We start from the raw sequence: 18,474 nt of genomic DNA on the forward strand, positions 1-18,474 counted from the left end.
GAGCAAGGCCCTGGCTCCAGAAAGCTCACAGGCTAAATTTAGTTGCTCCCCAGCATAATGAAAACATTTTCATCTTGGACAGAGCCGGGTTATTTTACTGCTTCAAGTTTTATACTTAGAAGAGCGCAGATCTGACAAAGAGAACATACAGAAACCATCAACATGCAAACCCCATCCTTTTATCTCTAACCCCCTCACAATTAAAGAGAAAAACCTATTCGGTACTTTGAAGAAACTCAGAAGGCGAGTATCTTCAGCACAACCCTGCACAGTAATTCCACGGTACAGCTCAAACACGATGTAAGCAGAACTTGCTTAGATTAGCATAGATATTTCAGAGTAACTCAGAGCAAGTCCACCAGCATTTTCATTAGGATAAATGAGCAACTGAATAAAACCAGTGTTGACTCAAGGGTACCAGCATTTCACAAGTAGTACTGGCAGTTTGCGGTAACTAAGTTTGGGAGCAGTAGCATCTGTTGGTTAAGTGAAACATCACTGAAGACCAGAGCTGTGCTTCTGTGACCAACACAGGCGTCACAATATAAAGTGTAACAGAAGTGACCAGCGCATCCCAGCTCTGCATCCCGTATTCACCCTCCTGCGTTTCATTTGATGATCAAGAACCACTTCTCTCCCAAATCTAGATTTTTCAGGCTAAAACAGAGGCTGACACCATCCCAGGGAAGTGGGAAGAAAGCCGACAGCAAACAAAGTCTGCTCAGAGTACACACCACTGTGCCAAGCTCCTGTGACCAGCTCTTGGGAATGCTGGCACGGCTTGAGTAATTCAATGGAAATACACAACAAACAGCCTAAGAACCCTGCTGCATAAACAAGAACGTAATAGGGAGTGCAAGTCAGTAATGCTTCTACTCCAAAGCATGTTGCACCATAAATCTGCATTTCACTGCTTAAAAGTGAACCACTTTTAAGAGACCTTTCAAGAGACCTCCAGTCACAACATAAAGAGCAGCAGGCTCACTGCCTCAGCTCCCCCATCTCACTGCCTCACTAGGATGAGCTCTAGAAATGAACCGCCCATGAGCCCAGCAAAATCATCTGCACTTCCTAATCCAACCTCCACAACGCAATTCCTCAGGTGACCAAGAGAAGAAATTCCTAAGCAAGAAAACAAAACAGTATCAAATGTGTATCAAAGGTATCTACAGATTAAACACTTCCCTCTTCAAAAACCCATTCATCAATGCTTTTGCCTTGTGTAAGTGGGGTTTTATATTCTTAACTATTACTTCACACATTCCTTAGGCCTTGTTTCCCTTCCTGTCTTTCAGGCTCTGGGAGAACAAGAGACTGGAACGTTCTGACAGTGAGAACTTGAATTGCAGTCCACCGCACAGAACAAGGGATGGAAAACTTAGAAAGAGAATTTCATTTCAAATGAGCTTAAATAAATATGCTCCACATGTTATCTAGCCACTTCAGTCTTCACATCAAACGATGGAGACGACTGCTGTTGAAGAACCATACCATAATAAAGAGAAACACAAAGGAACTTCAAGGATAGTCTTACTGACAATTTACTAGACATTAAATATTGTTAAAAGATTTCCTTAAATTGCTTCCAATAAATTATTCTATTAATTATGTTTAAAAAGTCACAGTTACTTTGCCATTGAGGAAAACAATTATCTGACCATTTTGTAAAAACAGAATATAAAGTGTACGAAGAGGAAAAAGTAAGTGACGTAGGTACAGAGAATAGAATAGTCTTTAATGACTGGTCTACATGGAAGTAAAAAAATAGATAAAAATCACATAAATGGGTATATTTTTCCTCCCTTAATAAAGTAATAACGGCATGCATTTACGTGCCTTTTGCCTTGACAGTCCTCTTAAGCAAAGTACACATGAGGGATGGGGGTAGTCCCTGTGTCTTAAACATACACAGTGTTCTCCAACGCTCAGAAAAACAAGACTTAAGTGTACAATGAGATTTGTCTCTCACAGAGCTGATGCTGTTGGCTCTAGGAAAATTAAATCACAGCATCTCAGAGTACACAAGTTTATGCAGCGGCTTTACCAGCAAGATGAAAGCTTTGACGTCTGCCGTACTAAGAGACAGGAGCAACACTCAATCCCCTCTGCAGCAGCACTGGGCAAAGCAGCCTGTTTCATTTCAGTTCTGTAAGGAACTAGAAACGCCATCCGCATGCTGTTCAGGATGGAAACAAACCCCATAGATCATCTTAAAACATACAAACAAAACCCATGAAACAAACAGAAGCAAAGCAAAGGTGGGTTATCAACAAGCCTACACCCCTGCAACAAACCATTCCAACTCCCAGGCCACCAGTGCCTATCCAGATTTAAACCTGGGATAGGCATTAGGGTAGAATGTCTTCCTAACTAACAAGAGCAGCTTTTAACAGTGCTGAGATCCTTTTCTCCTCACTCTTACTCATACAGGAAAGAACAACATAGAAGTCTCAAGAAATCACTCTTCAACCCCATTTCCCTCTGCACCATCCCTCCTCTTTTCCTTCTCCCCCACTCCCCTTAAGGAAAATTGATCTCTTAACTCATTTGTGAAACTGCCAGCTCGTGAAGACAGGGAAAACCCCATTCTAACTACAAGATTCCAGACCAGCCGCTGGCGTTGCTTATTCCCCTGCACCTGGAAGAGGGGTACCATGAGCCCCTAAAATCCAGACAACACAAAGCCTGGAGAAGGACCTTGGAATAGAAGTTCTAGAAGTCCCGAGGGACAAAAACCCTTGCATTTTCCCCTTTTCTTCAAGAAAAATCAGGTAAGATTATCATCACAAGCAATGCCAAGGCTCTCAAACCCTCTCTGCTGCTTTCTTGCATGTTCTTACATGGCAAGAAAAAACCATCTGCTGAAATTGCTAGGCATCAGCCAAATCCAATAAACCAACACTATCTCTGACTGTAAATGCATCACTAAGATAAATGAATGCATAACTGGAGAGTAGTAATCACTGCTTAATGAAATGCTGAAATCATCAAGAAAGAATACAGCCGTGGTGATTAAAGCTCCATTTTTTTTGGTTACTCAGAGCTAAAAGAAGTAGGAAGAGAGATTACAAGTGGTGCATTTTAAATACTCCGCAGCAATCAGTACCACTTAACAGCAAACCACGTTTTCCACATATATTTAATTTGGGAAAGCTGCCTTGATGGGCTATTTTACTGACCTACTGCAAAATTACTTTTGCCACCTCTGAGGGAGCGCCCCAACATCCTGTATGTCAATCGTGACCGTTCAGCACACAGCGCTCTGGTTATGGTAAGTTCCCATAAATGTACTGTTCAGCTGGGCTGCTCTTGGCTGCTTTTACTACATCTACACTGCACTGTGCTCCTGACCCCTAAATGATTTAGTTTGTTAGGCAACAGCAGCCCCCACTGCAGCATCCTCTCTGTCTGCAGAAATGCATTTCTCATGCATAGAACTCATTTATTCCACTTCTGAACAAACACTGTGTAAAAGGGAACTTGGACAAAAGTACCCATCTTTCACAGAGAGTAGAACAGCGTCCAAATAGAACAACAACATGCCCAAAACACATCCTGACGTTTTTCAGCGTCCAATAAAAACAGTAACTACAGTTGCATTTGAGATGCTATGAAGTTGTTGGCTCTCCAATACAAAGTGAAAATGCTGCTGAAATATCCCATGCTGCTAAAATAAATAGCAGGCAGCTTAAGCTCAGAGTTTCCTTTAACTGTTCTGTTTGAACTGTTCTTTCATGAGCCCATAAGCTACTGCAAACAGGTTTAAAACAGTATGTGTCAGCTTTGAAAGCGTCGACTGATTTACATCGCACATGGGTTAATTCAGGTTTTACCTGGGATTGACTCAATTATACATGAGAACACAAAAAAAGTCCACAAATCTGATATCACCTTATGAGACCTACAGTTTTGCCAGCTCTGATTTACCATTGTCTTACTGAGACAAAAATAAAGACCTTTAAAATCCAAAAGGCAGAGAAATAAGAGCAGCAACCAAAATAACTGGCGAGGACTGCATCAATCTGACCACGTTTCCAAACGAACTGCTCTTTAAGACAAGGCCAGGACTGGCTGGTTTCTCGGTGCAGGGTCAGTGAAGGAAAGGCCAGCTGGGCTTGTGTTTAATAACCAACAGTTCCATTTATTTTCACATTTGATTTGTTTGGCTTTAAGTTCCAACAAAGAAAACCAAAGAAAACACTAAACACCACGAAGGCAGCACTAGCTATTACCAGAATAAACAACTATCTCCTATAGTAAATAAAGCTTCAAAGCAGAGAAACACACTTAGGGATGCATCAGGAACAAACACCCAGCCACAAGCTGCTGGTGGATCCAGTTCAGGAGTGAACAAGCATCTGGAGATGGCCTTGCTGTAAAAGCTTCATTTTCAGCCATGGTTTGGTGGGGGGTTCAAAGGAATTTAAGCTTCAGTTCAAAACTTTTTACCTTCCCTTGGCCAAACAGGGATTTATTTTCTCCATGCAAAGCTTGGTCAGGTCAACTGAACCAAGCACCTCTTATATTGCCCAAAGATGCACTATACATCACCAGAGAGCAGCAAATCTCATCCCAAATGGGATTCCAGTTCAACAGCCATACTGGACAGAAAACTGAGCGCATTACTAGGTAAAGTAATGCACACCAGAGAGCAGAGGGAGAGCTCAGTGACAGGGAAACATCCATACATAAGGGTAAATAATATCAACAACTATTTCAAGGTTCTCTCACTAAGGATTTTATTTATACCCATATAGACACATGTATATATATAATTATATATATAATATTGCATACATATATAATTTCAGGGTAAAACCCTGCTTTTCAGGCTTCAAGGAGTTTTTCAAATGAGGCATATTATGACATTATTTCAAGTTCTAATATTGCCAGACAGCAGCTGAAGTTTCAGTGCTCCATGCCCAAGACTTTTCCCTTCGGCGAACAGCACTGCTGACACTCAGGGGTTATTTGCTGTTGTACTTCTTAATACTCTAAACTGAACATATTCATCATCTTGCCGAGATCAGGGAGAAGAATCCGATGCAGAGTGCTTCTAAGAATGACAAGGTTTTGTTGTTTCTTTAGACTTTAAATGCAGCCAGGATGCTCAATTTTAAGTACTATTTGAGCCATTTTGCTTATTCTCTGATGAAAAGCTTCCTGGTCAGTTCTTCAGATGTCTTTCAAGGATACCTAATAAGTTAGGGTACAAACTCAAAAAAGCTTGTACTTAATGCACAGCAAGTGATTTTGTTGTAAATATTCAAAGATCTTAGAGGAGAGTATGATTCTACAGTTGCGTATACATAGAAGCGCACAAGAAAGTCAAATAACACAAAATGCTTATCTGGTTTTTTTCCATCCATCAGCAACACCATGTACAGCCCAATTTTGCAAGGATCAGGCAAGCACCTCTATAAAATATTGTGCAATTCTTTTTCATATCCTAAAGACACTGTGGCTGCCCCATCCCTGGCAGTGTTCAAGGCCAGGATGGACGGGACTCAGAGCAACATTGTCCAGTGGAAGGTGTCCCTGCCCGTGGCACAGAGGTGGAACTGGATGAGCTTTAAGGTCCCTTCAACCCAAACCAGGCTGGGATTCTACAATTCACACTTGCATTCAGTCCCTCCACAGCCAACACAACCACGCCGGTGCAATCCTTAAGATACTGACCACCTTTAGCAAACGCTGCAACGGGAGGGTGAACGCAACACTTGGTGAAAGAAGCCCTTTGCAATTTGGGAGAGAGACAAGTCCAGCACTGCTTTTCGGCTCCACCAGGTTAGGAGCTCACCCTCAAAACAGATCATTCACAGAAACCTACCTCAACCCACATTTACTTTTCCTTCTCTCTTATTCCAACAGATGCTGAAAACACAAGAGTGGCTGCTGCTCCCTGAAGGACGGGGATCACCCAACAGCGGGTGACAGCTGAGCAAGCAGCACACACCCCAGGCAGGACTAACATGCCACTATTCCCTTACATACATCATCTCAGCCACACTTGAAATCATCTCACATCCTAGAATGTCAGCGTGGATAGCCACTGCCAGAACACAACACAGAATCCCAAGTCAACCACAGGTTCAGGTAATCACGACCTCCCTTTTAACAACATAAATGCGTAATTTCCGCACCACTCTTTGATGAGGGGACCACAGACTTAAAAAGAGGAAACAATTACAGTCATTAGAATTTCACCCAAGCATGAGATTTAATCTCAGGCCATGGTCTTGCCAATGGCTGTGGGGGTCTCAATGGAGACAAAATTGCTCTGTGGGAGAAAAAATGCCTCGATGATGACATTAGTCAGCAAGAGAGACTGAGCTTTGTCTTCCATCCAACAGCACAGGCAAATACAAGGAAACCATTTTCCCTCCCCCTCTTCTTGATCCTAAAAAAGAAAACTACACTAATTTTGTTTCTTTCTCTGAACTGCAGTTTTTGCATGCTTTGGAAACGTTCCCCTCCAAAGCAATGCAGCGGGAAGGGAAGTCTTTCAGAAAAGCAGATTCAAGCACGAATAAACATCTATGACAAAAGTCAACTCCCCCCTTGCTACTCTGGTTAATGTAATTGGATAGTTCTGTCGATTTTCAGACACTTCCATAGCTTCTCCTTACTCAACAGGTTCTCAAAGACCGTTTCAAGTTTTACATATACACAGGAATCATCTGTAAAATACGCTCACCTGCTCTACAATGCATCTAATGGAAAGAAAAAGCAGGTGAAACTTTGCTGAACTCATCCACCATTAGAGATGTGCAAGTAGGAGCTATTCTTATTTAGGATGCAGCATATGGTTGGCACGTAAGACCCAAAACAAAGGCAAACTTTGGCACAGATGACAAGAAAGTGCTACAGCGAATTGGATTAAATTCACTTTTCTGGCGCTGCAGAAAAAGCAGATCTGCAGTGGACAAAACTTTTGGGGTCCATCGATGGCATGAACTAAAATCAGACGTTTCTAAACAAAATCTCATAAGCCCAAATGAATCCTCTCTTCTCTGGAACCGGGGGTGAGAGCTCTGAATTCGAACCCTGGGCTCGAACTTGGATTTCTTACTCCTGCTCATCACCCTTTACCCCCACAATGCTCCTGAACACAGTTCATTTCTGTGTAAGCTATCTTCTCTATTCCATTTCCTTTCCTTCCACTATTCACAAACTCATTCTGCTGTTACATTCAACATCCATACATACATTTGTTTGTCTGGTCACCACCACGCGTAGCACTGGTAATGCTGGTAATTACAATCCAATGCAGAATTAATCAGCTTAAGCGTGAAACAGAGATCATAATTCAAACTGGAAGCCAACACTAACCATTTCATGTTCACTTGAACAGATTAGATAGGCTGTGCAAGACCATTTTAGTAGAATAACCGATAAGGAGATGGGAAATATGAGTTATTGGTATTTACTTAGCCTGCAACACTTTTTGGAAGCAAACAGTTTAAAGGAAGCACTTCTGAATGGCTATTTCATCTGAATTTTACAGATAGGCCACAATATTCTCTGGCAGAATGCACAGTATCTTTGCAATCACAGCTATCACACGAGCTGCTCCAGCCTGTCCTTGCTGGAGCTCTCGCTCAGTTTGCTCTGGTATGAGCTGTGTCCCACAGAACACACCACGCTCAAGAATCCAGCTGGAAATTACCGCCACAGAACACACATCCCTGCTTTCCAGCTTGCCAGGCCAACTCCAGGGTGCCCAGACACAAAACAAGCTGCCACGCAGAGAAACAACGTCTTATTCCACTGAATGGGCTTTACCACCACCAGTGTTAGGGGTGGTTTGTTGGCTCTGCCAGAGGACGTGTCCTGTGTCTGCTTTACAGTTATAACCCAGATATTTCCATCTGCATTTTGCTTCTCTACGGGGGTCAATAAACAGCACCTCACAACAGTCACCAGAGAACACATTATCACTTCTAGTGCGAACACCATAAAAACAGAGGAAAATTAAGGAAGCCAAGCCCATGGCTCCATCATGCTATGCTAGCTATCAAAAGTGGGTTCTAGACATAAGCAACATACCATTCAACTTATATCAAGCATGTACTAATTGAAGGCAACTTCTAAACAGAACTGTAGAACAAACACAGTAGAACCTTAGGAAGCTGGTTTGGTGATTAGCAGACCACTGAATTGCTAAATTGGACTATTTAGCAAGCAAACATACCCATCATCAGGAAAAATGCTGCTTTGAAAAATGTGCTTTAAATTCATCTTGACAAGTGCAATTTTAACTATAAACGTGCTTCATATTTTACAGCAAGTTGTTCTACATTTTATGAAGGCATTTGTAAGGCTTCATTGCATTAGCCAATATTTAAAAGCATCTAAAAATGGATTAATAAAGCTTGACCACTCTCCTAGACAGCTTACAAGATAATTTCAAGCAAGGAGAAATACGAAGCATAAGTGAAATGAAAGGGCATGTGGTTATTTGATGAATGCTTGCACACAGTATGATGGAACAAAGAAATCCTGTTTTTAAATCAATAGAAAGAATGATCAAAACAGGCTCAGTCAGCACCATTACAGGGCTTGGTTATTCTGTTTTCCTGAGAAGCTGTCAAGCTTGTGTCAAATAGCAACGGTGAATTAGCACAATTTTGTTGTATACAAGTATGCACACAACTGCTCCAAAGCTGCCGAGAAAGATTCTCCTGTATTAGCAAGAGACAATTTCACATTCAAACACGGCTCCATTCAGCTGCTCCTGTTTACAACCTACGTTTATGATTGAGTCACATCTCCATGACAAGATATGCACAATTAACGGGGGTTATTTTTTAACTGACCACAGGAAAACAGCACATTTCTGCAGGATTCTAACAAGAAGGGAATAAGATTTTTCACTATAACTTTTGACATCAGAAGATAATGGCTCTTTTCCTTCTTTTAAACTTTTCAACCCAGAAAAGAAAGACTCCTCCACTTTACTCTCCATTATTACTTAAGAGTTGATGTAGAGTCTGGGAGGGGTTTGGACCTGTGGAACTTTAGTGGGGAGATAAGCTTTCAAGTCAAAAAGGCAGAAAAGGGCATGGAATAGAAACTGTAATAGCCAAGTAGACTAATCTTGGAGCACATCACTCGAAAAAGCATTAATACACACAGAAATCAGAAGTATAAATAAATGGAAAGTTAGAACCATTAAGGTTATGATACAATTTCCACATGAGGACCATGATTTTAAAGTGCCCTGGTACACACACAAAACCTAGCTTCATTCTACTCAATCTACCCAACACACTCCATATAGCACAGAAGTGCTTCAAAACAGATTGAGCACAACTACTGTGCTTTTGCTCAGTTATTAAATTATAGGGGGAGATGGGTTAAGAAATAACATGCACACCAAATTCCACAGTTCTCACATTGCTGACTGCTTTACAGGTTAAATATATACATTTAATATATAGATAACTTCCCATAGATGTAAAATCAAAACCCAGCCATTTCTATATGGTTGAAAACCAGTTGTTACGTCTCACCTAGGGTACTTGATCTCATGTAACGTGTAACAACATGCCATACGTTGGTGTTATTGCTTAAAGCATAAAAGGCACTATCCGAGCTGCAGATGAAACAGGACTAACCTTCCTTAAAACACAGGGGATATTTGCTTTAGGAATGGGAAAATTAAGCCACAGTTGTGTTCCAAATCCTCTACCTAATCCCGCTTGGATTCAAAGGCAGGTCACTCACCCAGGCTGACCCGCTACCCTGAGTACCTACCACCAGCATCCACAGTGCGAGCAGACACTGCCCTCTTGTGCACTGCACTGCCCAGGAGCCGGAGCTGCACTTCGGAGGCTGCGGAGAGGGATTTTCGAGCAGCAATGTTTTCGTACCAGCTGCCTTTTCTTTATGCATAGCTCAATTTAAAACGTGGCTTTTGCTTCAAAATGGCAATAAAAATACTCCTTTAATACATCAGACAAGTATCAGGCACCAGCCAAACTGCTCACAGTGAATTAAGACCCTGTTTCAATTTCAAGAGAAAAGGGTTTTCATTTTCAGCTTATTTATTTGCATTTTTAATACAAACCGATGTCAGCAGTTTCCAAGCACCACAACCCCAACAAGTTTAACAGGGTTTAGAAAACATCCCCACCAGCGATGGTTGAACTCTCTCAGCCCATAAGTACTCTCATTCCACACCACCAATCACTACAGCAAAGTCTGTGAATAGGAATTACATGAGAGTCGTATGCAAGCATTTTTTTCACCAGAAAAAGGTTCACTATTATGTTATTCTCACTTCAAGCTGGCAGCCAAAGCCCTCAAGACTCTCCATGATGTCTCTCTGACCAGAACAGCATCTACTGAACCACCCAAGGCACTCTTTCCTCCAGGGAAGAACAGGTTTTCCTTCCACACATCCACTCAACAGCAAGAAGCCTCCACATAAATGTAAGTCACCCATATACACACCCTACAACTATGAAACTACCTGTTCACTCACCTGGAATGGAAACAAGAACCATCCCATCTTCTACCTACTTCCACCTACCTAACAGGAGGATGGAGCCAGGACACAGCTGGTCTCTTCTGCCAAGTAAAAGGCAGTAGGACAAGAGGAAACAGCTTCAAGCTGGGCGAGAGGAGGTTTAGATTGGAGATGAGGAAACACTTCCTCACTGAAAAGGCAGTCAGACATTGGAACACGCTGTGCAGGGCAGTGGTAGAATCACCATCCCTGGAAGCGTTCACAGGGTAGACAAGGCCCTCAGTGACATGGGTTAGTGATGGCCTTGGCAGGGCTGGGAAGAACGACTGGACTTGATGCTCTTAAAGCTCTTTTCCAACCCAGCTGATTCTCTGATTCACAAAGGTATCAATAAGTAGAAGTTCACACCGATAGAAGTGTATTCTCATGACAGTAATGCAAAGGTAACCCCAAGTTCACAAACCCCCTTAAAAGCTTACAACCAACTCAGCAAAGCAACCCATCTGTGCTAGAAGTTGGGGACGAGGGAGTTGTGCTTTATTAATCTTACAAATAACCTGCATGTGACCAAGTCCAAACGCTGGTAGCGAGACCACAGTCCCCTTGATCTCCCAAGACTGTTTTCATTGTACTCATTTGCATCAGCAAGATGTGCTTTCGCTATGCTCATTTCCCCCTCCCCAAGCTCTCATGCGAGTTCAAAAGTCTCGGCCCCTGCGATGTATCAGGTATGAATTAATACCCTTCCTTAGGAGAACACGGCAGCAAAGTGGAAACAGACACTTGCAAGGCAGCTTTCTTTGAAAGGACCTGCAGGGACAAATGGTGGCAATGAAGCTCCAGTTATAGAGCGAAGAGGTCGAAGGTTCAGACAGGCAGGAGGATTACAAAACTACAACTTGGGCAGAATTCCACCCCCTTCCCAGTTTAGACAACCAGGGTCAAGCAGTAGCTTTCCAAATAAAACCCTATGAGGCTACTCGCTCCTTTGAACTTCACGGGGAGGGGGAAAAAAAGAGACAATTTGCTTTTCTAGAAGTTCTTTTGAGGACCCATCTCAAAATCAAAGAGATAAAGGGCAGCTGACAACAGGTCACCTAAATCAAACACTGCAGCACCTGTGGCTGCGTGGGGAAGCTGGGGGGGTAACCGCGTTCTGTTGGCTTTGGGTGCTGACCCTTCCTCGGGCATGACATGAACCACCAGCACAGAAAGAACCTGCTACTGCTTAAACTACTTCGCTACGCAAAGCGGTCTGAAAATGAGATCTGGGGATTGAATTGCTCCCGGCAGATGAACTCACAGAACCTTCTCTGGGCATCCCTTGCTGCTGAACTGGTTTGAGAAACCGCTCCAGACCCCGCTGCAGGCACAGCTCTGCAGAAAGCAAGTGTAAAAGCAACTCTTGTCTTACTTCAGTGAGTGACGTTAACATCAGCACGCTGAAATCTAACAAAGAGGAGCTTATAAAACACTGTAAAACTGTGACAGGAACTACCTGATCTTGGTAGGAAATATTAACAAAATACCACCCTAGATCTCTGCAGCAATAAAGCAGTAAAAATAGCAGCACTGCATTTTGTGGTCATTCCTTCAGCGCAAAAAGCAAGCATAAAGCTACTGTGGGTGTTTCTTAGTGCTTGTGACAAGCTAAAGCATTGACTCCTAAAATTCAGTTATTCAGGTTGGTTTTCTCTGCTTACCAAGCCATCTACGAACAGCTATAAACACAGTATTTATTGTGCTGTTTGGAACATGATAGACAAGATCCTGCTAGAAGATGGGTAAAGCCTTGAAGTTATTGAAAAAGAGTTTTGCTCTTACTGTTCAAAAGCATAAGGCAAAAAGAAATACATGACAGAGCCCAAGCCATACAGCTATCCACAATGACTTAATACCTTCCTGCCACAGCAGACACACAGGCAACTGCTGCTCAAGAATAAACCAGCATGGTTTAAAGTCATGATGGAGCAAGCCATTTATTCCCTTCCAACCTTGACTGTCACCTTCCAGCTAAAACTTTGGGAAAGCATCTGGGGTGGAACTGTGCAACATTTCCAATTCCCTGCATGCAGGTAAAGGAAAAAACAACCATCTTGTGATTGTACGTTTGATATGGTTTGTTTTCAAGGACAAGCTTTGCAAGAAAAATGTAGCCACACAGGATGAAATATGACTTCCATTTTCCATTCCATTTGGTTACTGCTCAAATATTCTGCATTCATTTTATCCTAACGTACTGTCACGAAATAAGCATCTTGTGAGTGACTGTCAGAAGTATTTGCAAGGTCAAGAGCTACTTGGCATAGCATGACAAAAATGCAATACTGGAGGCAGCAATGAAAAAACCACTTCAAGAATTAGCTACAGAAATATGTTAAAGAATGGCAAATAATACTGTTTAATCTGTAAGCAGATTTATCAGCTTTGTACAGCAAAGGAGTTAACCCTTAGAGCACTGTGGGAGCACAGAAAAGACGACAGAGGAGCTACTGCAGGACTTGATGTCAGAAAAGCAGCGTTTTAGAGAGGTGTGAGAGATCTGAGATGCAGAATAAATATAATAAAAGTATATAAAATATAATAAATAATGTAATATCATAAAATATAAATAATGTAATGTAATAAAAAATATAAAAATAAAGCACTTTGCACTTAAAAATTTAAAAACCTGATACAGAGAAAATCCACAGTAACAGGGAGATCACAGATTCCATCAAAAAGAAAAAAGTAGCAGCAAAACTGATTGCAAAGAAAATGCTTGGAATGGTGAACCCTGAACACTCGTGATCAGGAAGCAGATGAAAAGAATCTGAGTTTTTCAAGTTCATTACCTGGGAGGCCCAGCTTTCCATTTCTGAAGAGCTGGAAAAGCTGGCAATACCGAAATCCTGACACCTACCTACCGAAGGATGTATCCTGTTACACAAGATATGCTTTACTTCAGTTCGAGTTTCATCAAACCATACTAAAAGTGTAAGCATCTAAAGGGTCCCACAGACATAGATGAGGTTTTACCATCAAGGTTTCACCTTTTAAACCTGGTAGTAAAACAAAAAGGTATCCACTATCAAGATACATATATGCTATCAAGCAGAAAACTGGAATTTCTAACTCTTTAGTATTAACACTAGTATTTCTCTTCCACTCGATACATAGATTTGCAGTATATCATGCTAATCAAATGTTTTCACCAAGATACATAATCTGATATAGCTGGAACTAAGCGAATTTAACATGCTTATGTGTTTGAATTGCCACCTGTAAAGAACCACTTTTGCTGGGAAGGAAACTCTCATCTAAGCCTGGTCCACTGGCCACATCTTTTCTGCTCTCAGCACAGCCTATCGATAAGGAAATCTGAATAATTTATTCAACCGATGAGGCCATCTGGGACTAAACGCTTTGAAGTCCTTCACAAAAACTATAGGAAACAACACGAAGTCTGTATATTAACCAATCACCCCAGATAAGTGTTAAAGTGATAAGAAAAGAGCTGGTTTTCAAAGTTTTCCCATGTCCTCTTCATGAGGAAGTTGACCCGGCTCACATGAGCTGTTCCTGGCAGAAAGGAATGTCTAACTACAAATTGGTCAGCACATCCAAGAAACCTTTCCCAAAGTAAACTTTGTTCTTTAGAAGCTAATCAGGTGCTCAGTCACTGCAGAATGAGCGCTGATGGTAAAGAACAAAAGCACCCTAAAGAGCACTCAGCCTCCCCTCCCCTGCAGCTATGGGTACGCGCCAACGGGCGGCCCCGGGCGCTTCGCTGCTGGCGAAAGCGATAAGTAAATGGTTATTATCCTGCGCAAAAGAAACACAAACACCGCATCAGCTGCTAACAAATGACACAGCTGTCCAAAGGGGGCTCATCCGTGAACGGCAACGTGGCCTGCACCTCACTGCAGCAAGGTCCTTGTACCCGCGGTTTATCCATCCGAGAGGACTGCAACTGCCACTCTCACACCCTCAGCCAAGCACCAACCACCTCTCCCTTCCTTTTAGAGATGGAAGGGGGAGGTGTTACTTCTCATAGAACGAGTGAGCTCATTGTAAATGAGCTCTAATGCAAACCACGTTAACCTTCTGACATCACCTACGACGACTAGAGTAGAAAGTCACTAAAAGCCACAACATTCTTTCCAAACAGAAGGTCATCGTGCTAGAACTGCCCATGCTCTGCAGAACTGCAGCACAAGCACGCTCAGAGAGCACACCACAGCGCTCAACCACAGGGAATAGCAAAGCGTGACAGCTATAAACAAGTGAGAAAACAGGCATTCGCGTTGCCCTTAATGCCACAAACGAGGTCTCCGTATACGTTAAACTTTTTTTTCCCGAATAAGCATGAGAAACCGAGGAGACCGGACACCAAAGCGCTCCCATTAACTCGCATTTACCAACCGCTTTTGCACGGGAATTGCTGTTTTACTCGGGGCAATCACTAAGTGCGGCAAAGGCTCCAGACCCGTGAGAACCCGACCTCCGCCCCAGCCCTCCCCCAGCACCCGAGCCCCTGGGGCCCGGTCCGAGCTCCCCCCTTACCGCCGATGATGGTGCGGATGAGGGAGGCGTGCCCGGGGCAATCGACCAGCGTGAACTGCAGCTCGCCGGGCCCCGGGCCCAGCTGCGGCGGCAGGGCGGTGCGCAGGCAGGAGAAGCCCAGGTCCAGCGTGATGCCCCGCGCCCGGCTCTGCGGCGCCCGGTCGAAGGCGGCGGTGGAGCTGGTGGTGCTCAGCGCCCGCGCCAACGCCGTCTTCCCGCTGTCGATATGGCCCAGGACCCCCACGTTCACGTTGAGGACACGGGGCCCGGCGGCCATGGCTGCTCTGCACCCGACCGGTCCGTCCCAACAGCGCCCCTGTGGCAACGCGGGCCCCGCCGCCGCCGTTCCGCGGCCGCCGCCTGAGCCCCGGGCAGCAGGAAAGGGGAGCCTGGCCCCGCCGCGGCTGCAGCGAGGGGAACAAGGGCACCGGCATCCAAGCGCTGAGACACGCGTTAAGGGCCGCGTTCGCAGCGGGCGGGCGGATGGGCGCCGTGGAACGGCTGCGGACTGCGCGGCAGCCTCTAAAGGCTGGGAACCGGCAGCCGCGCGGGGCAGGCGGCTCCGCTCACCTTAGTACTCGCTCGCAGACCTCCGCCGCTCCAAAGCAGCCTCACCCTAACGAGGCCCCTAACGCGGCTTCTTGATGGCCGCACACCCCGCAGCTGAGCCCGCTGCCCAGGTGAGGCTCCTTATGGCCCCGTTGCAGAAGGAGGGAGCCCTGGGACGGGTCATTGCCGCTGCCCCGCGGCACCTGCGCTTCGCTCTCATCATGCCCACGCTAATGAGTGCTTACAGGGCTGCGCCGCTCCGCCCGATCCGTCTTCGTTCTGCCGGCAGGGATACCTCCACCCTGGTCCCGCTGCAAGTGCGGTGCTGAGGTTTGGTCTCCGAGTCGCGTGGACATTGCAAATTCATATGAAAAAGCAGGTTAAGACTTTGTTCAGGTGCTCAATCGACAATTCTGGGGTTTGCAGAATTCATTTTCCTGTAAAAGTTTGTGCGGTGCAAAAGTCATACCTTGAAGGAATTATGAATAATCAAGATTATCAGTGGTGATGGAGAGCTCACCTGCAAACCAGCAAAAAACCCCCCCAAACAGGTAGATGAGCATCAGAGAGCACCTGAGAGGCCAGAGCAGGGCTCATTTCACTGCTTTAAGTCACCTGGCTTTACTAATAACCCAGGTCACACAGTGCCAAATGCATTACACAATAAACCTCACCACATGTGCTGAGTTTTCAATAGTGACCACTGAGTAATCCTAAACACCACCTCAAATGACAACAGCTGTTTGCAAGCCGAGAAAACAAGACTGTTACAAATACAGGTGCCCCACTAGACCAGACATGCACTATATTCCAGAGATCTTTTTCTTTGGGAGCAGTGCCATTGCCTTTTTGCTCTCCCCAGGAAGTAATATACATTGCTGATAGTATACAGCATTCATAGCTGGGTAATGAATGAGCCAGAAATGTAAGATGACTTGCTTAAGGTTATTGTCAAATCACAAGTGTTGTTTTTAGGCTTTGACACCAAACTCCAGGGTTTTTCTTTCACAGAAAGTTGTTTCATGTAACAGTGCTTTCAATGTGAGTTTGCAGAGCTTTAAAGCTGGGTACAAATCATACCTCCTTCCCAAGCACACATAACTCAAGATGACAGAGTCAATAACTTGGTGACAGGAAAGAGAAAAAATAGCTTTCCATGGTATTTTGAGACAACTGTCTCCCTAAAGCAGCAACACAAACTCACAAGGATCACTGTGCTAGCCCCATTATAATCAACTTCTTGAGATGAACAGTTCAGCTTGATGGGAGCTGTCATAGGAGCCAAATAAAGCATAATGTCACTTTCCAGACCAGGTTCCCAGGCTTTGAATAGTTTCCTGTTAAATCATAAGGCTCATGTATGTTTCGTTGTGCTGAATGTCTCAATCTGTTACATCAATAAGTACTTGCGAAGTAAAGGGCAAGTATACATCTACTCCCATATGGAAACAACCCTACGCAGTTGTAATCCACACTGGTATCCCTGTATCACATTTCCTACCATTGCATTCCTTTTTTAGCATTAATTATTAGATGACTTCAGAAGCAGGAAGTGGAAAAAGGTCTAATTCCTACCCCAAAAGAGGCATTATCCAGAACTCCTAAAATAACTCCATTTTCAAGCTTTGACAAAGTAAAGAGGTCTAAAAGTCCTACAAATCAGCTGGCAGTGAGGGGAAGGAGGTGCCCACTCAGAGCATACCTGTCTCCGGGATTTGAGAGTCCATGGATCTGATTTTACAACTTATCTGTTGAAGGCACAGCTCTTTGCAAGCTCAGGGTGCACATGGTACCTGTGAAATGAATACACTTACATCACCAATAACAAGGAGGAGAAATGAGAACTCAAGACATAAGCACTTTTATTCAGTGGTTAGAGGTCCATTCTGTTAGCTTAGAAAGCTTTAGAATTAATTACAGGCTTGGAAGTTAAAGAGTTGGCATTCATTGAGATCCATCACTCCCATTGCTTTGACGAAGAGTAGGAAAAAAATCTTCCAGCTTCTTTTGCAGCAAAAAACCCAGAACCACACAATATCACCCAAGTCTTGATATTACTAAGGAGGAGAAGGGAATGTGGCAAAATGAAAGAATTCCAACTTCTCTGTACTTTTCTATATCACTCACAAAGCAAACAGTCTACAGCATTTAGCTGTTCTCCTTGTTTTCCCCTTAATACACCGTTCCTTTTCCCAGTTGTTCTCTCCTATCCTGAATTTCTTCCTTAAAGAGTGTTCACTTTAACTGCTAAAGTTTATGGACTCATGGGAGAAAGGGCAGGAAGTCAGACTTTGGGGATAGGGTAAAAATGTAAAGGTCATTCACACACTTACACGCACATACCCTCTCTCACTCCAAAAATAATACACTATTTGACAGATCCAGGATTCAGCATGTCCCATTGAAATTTGAAAGCTTATGTGAAACTGGGCCACGTCCTGTAACCTCAAACATTTAGTCTAGGAAAACAGCTCTCGAGTCTCCAGCTCCCACATCGGGTATCGCATGACGTCTGTGCCAAATAGGAGACCTCAAACAGGGGGGCAAAAGAAACGCTGGTAAAATGAGTTGATTAAAGCTGGGGAATAATGGCTCAGACTCTTAGTGACAGGTATTGTTTTTTTTCTGGTTAACTGGCTAGTGAAATATTCAATTATACTCAAAGCACCTATAACATGAGATGGGCAGAATGGTCGAACAGCCTACTCATGTTCCATCTGGTGGCATGGACAAAGGAAAAAGATGACTCATGCTTTGCAATGAAGTTATTTGACCCTCCCCCTCTAATGTGTTAACTACTCCTAAACCCAAAAATCCTGTTAAAAATCAAGGTTTAATATCCCCTTATACTGATGCATCATTACACATCAGACAGCAATTATAAAGGAGCTTTTAAACTATTTCTG

At 43.7% G+C, this 18,474-nt stretch overlaps 1 protein-coding gene across 3 annotated transcripts in view; it reads right to left on the reverse strand.

Moving 5' to 3' along the window:
- The window catches only part of EEFSEC (eukaryotic elongation factor, selenocysteine-tRNA specific), a 105,631-nt gene extending 90,318 nt beyond the window's left edge, over nt 1-15,313 (reverse strand). For all 3 annotated transcript variants that reach the window (XR_013957663.1, XR_013957664.1, XM_080625524.1), the window contains exon 1: nt 15,020-15,313. Coding sequence is in view for 1 of the 3 variants with exons in the window: in XM_080625524.1 (XP_080481650.1) it covers nt 15,020-15,296 (277 nt within the window). In the remaining 2 variants the exon portion in view is untranslated. The remainder of the gene's footprint in view (nt 1-15,019) is intronic.
- Between the last annotated feature and the right edge of the window lie 3,161 nt (nt 15,314-18,474).

Source organism: Psittacula echo (assembly GCF_963264785.1).
Source record: "Psittacula echo genome assembly, chromosome: 9".
NCBI lineage: Eukaryota > Metazoa > Chordata > Aves > Psittaciformes > Psittacidae > Psittacula > Psittacula echo.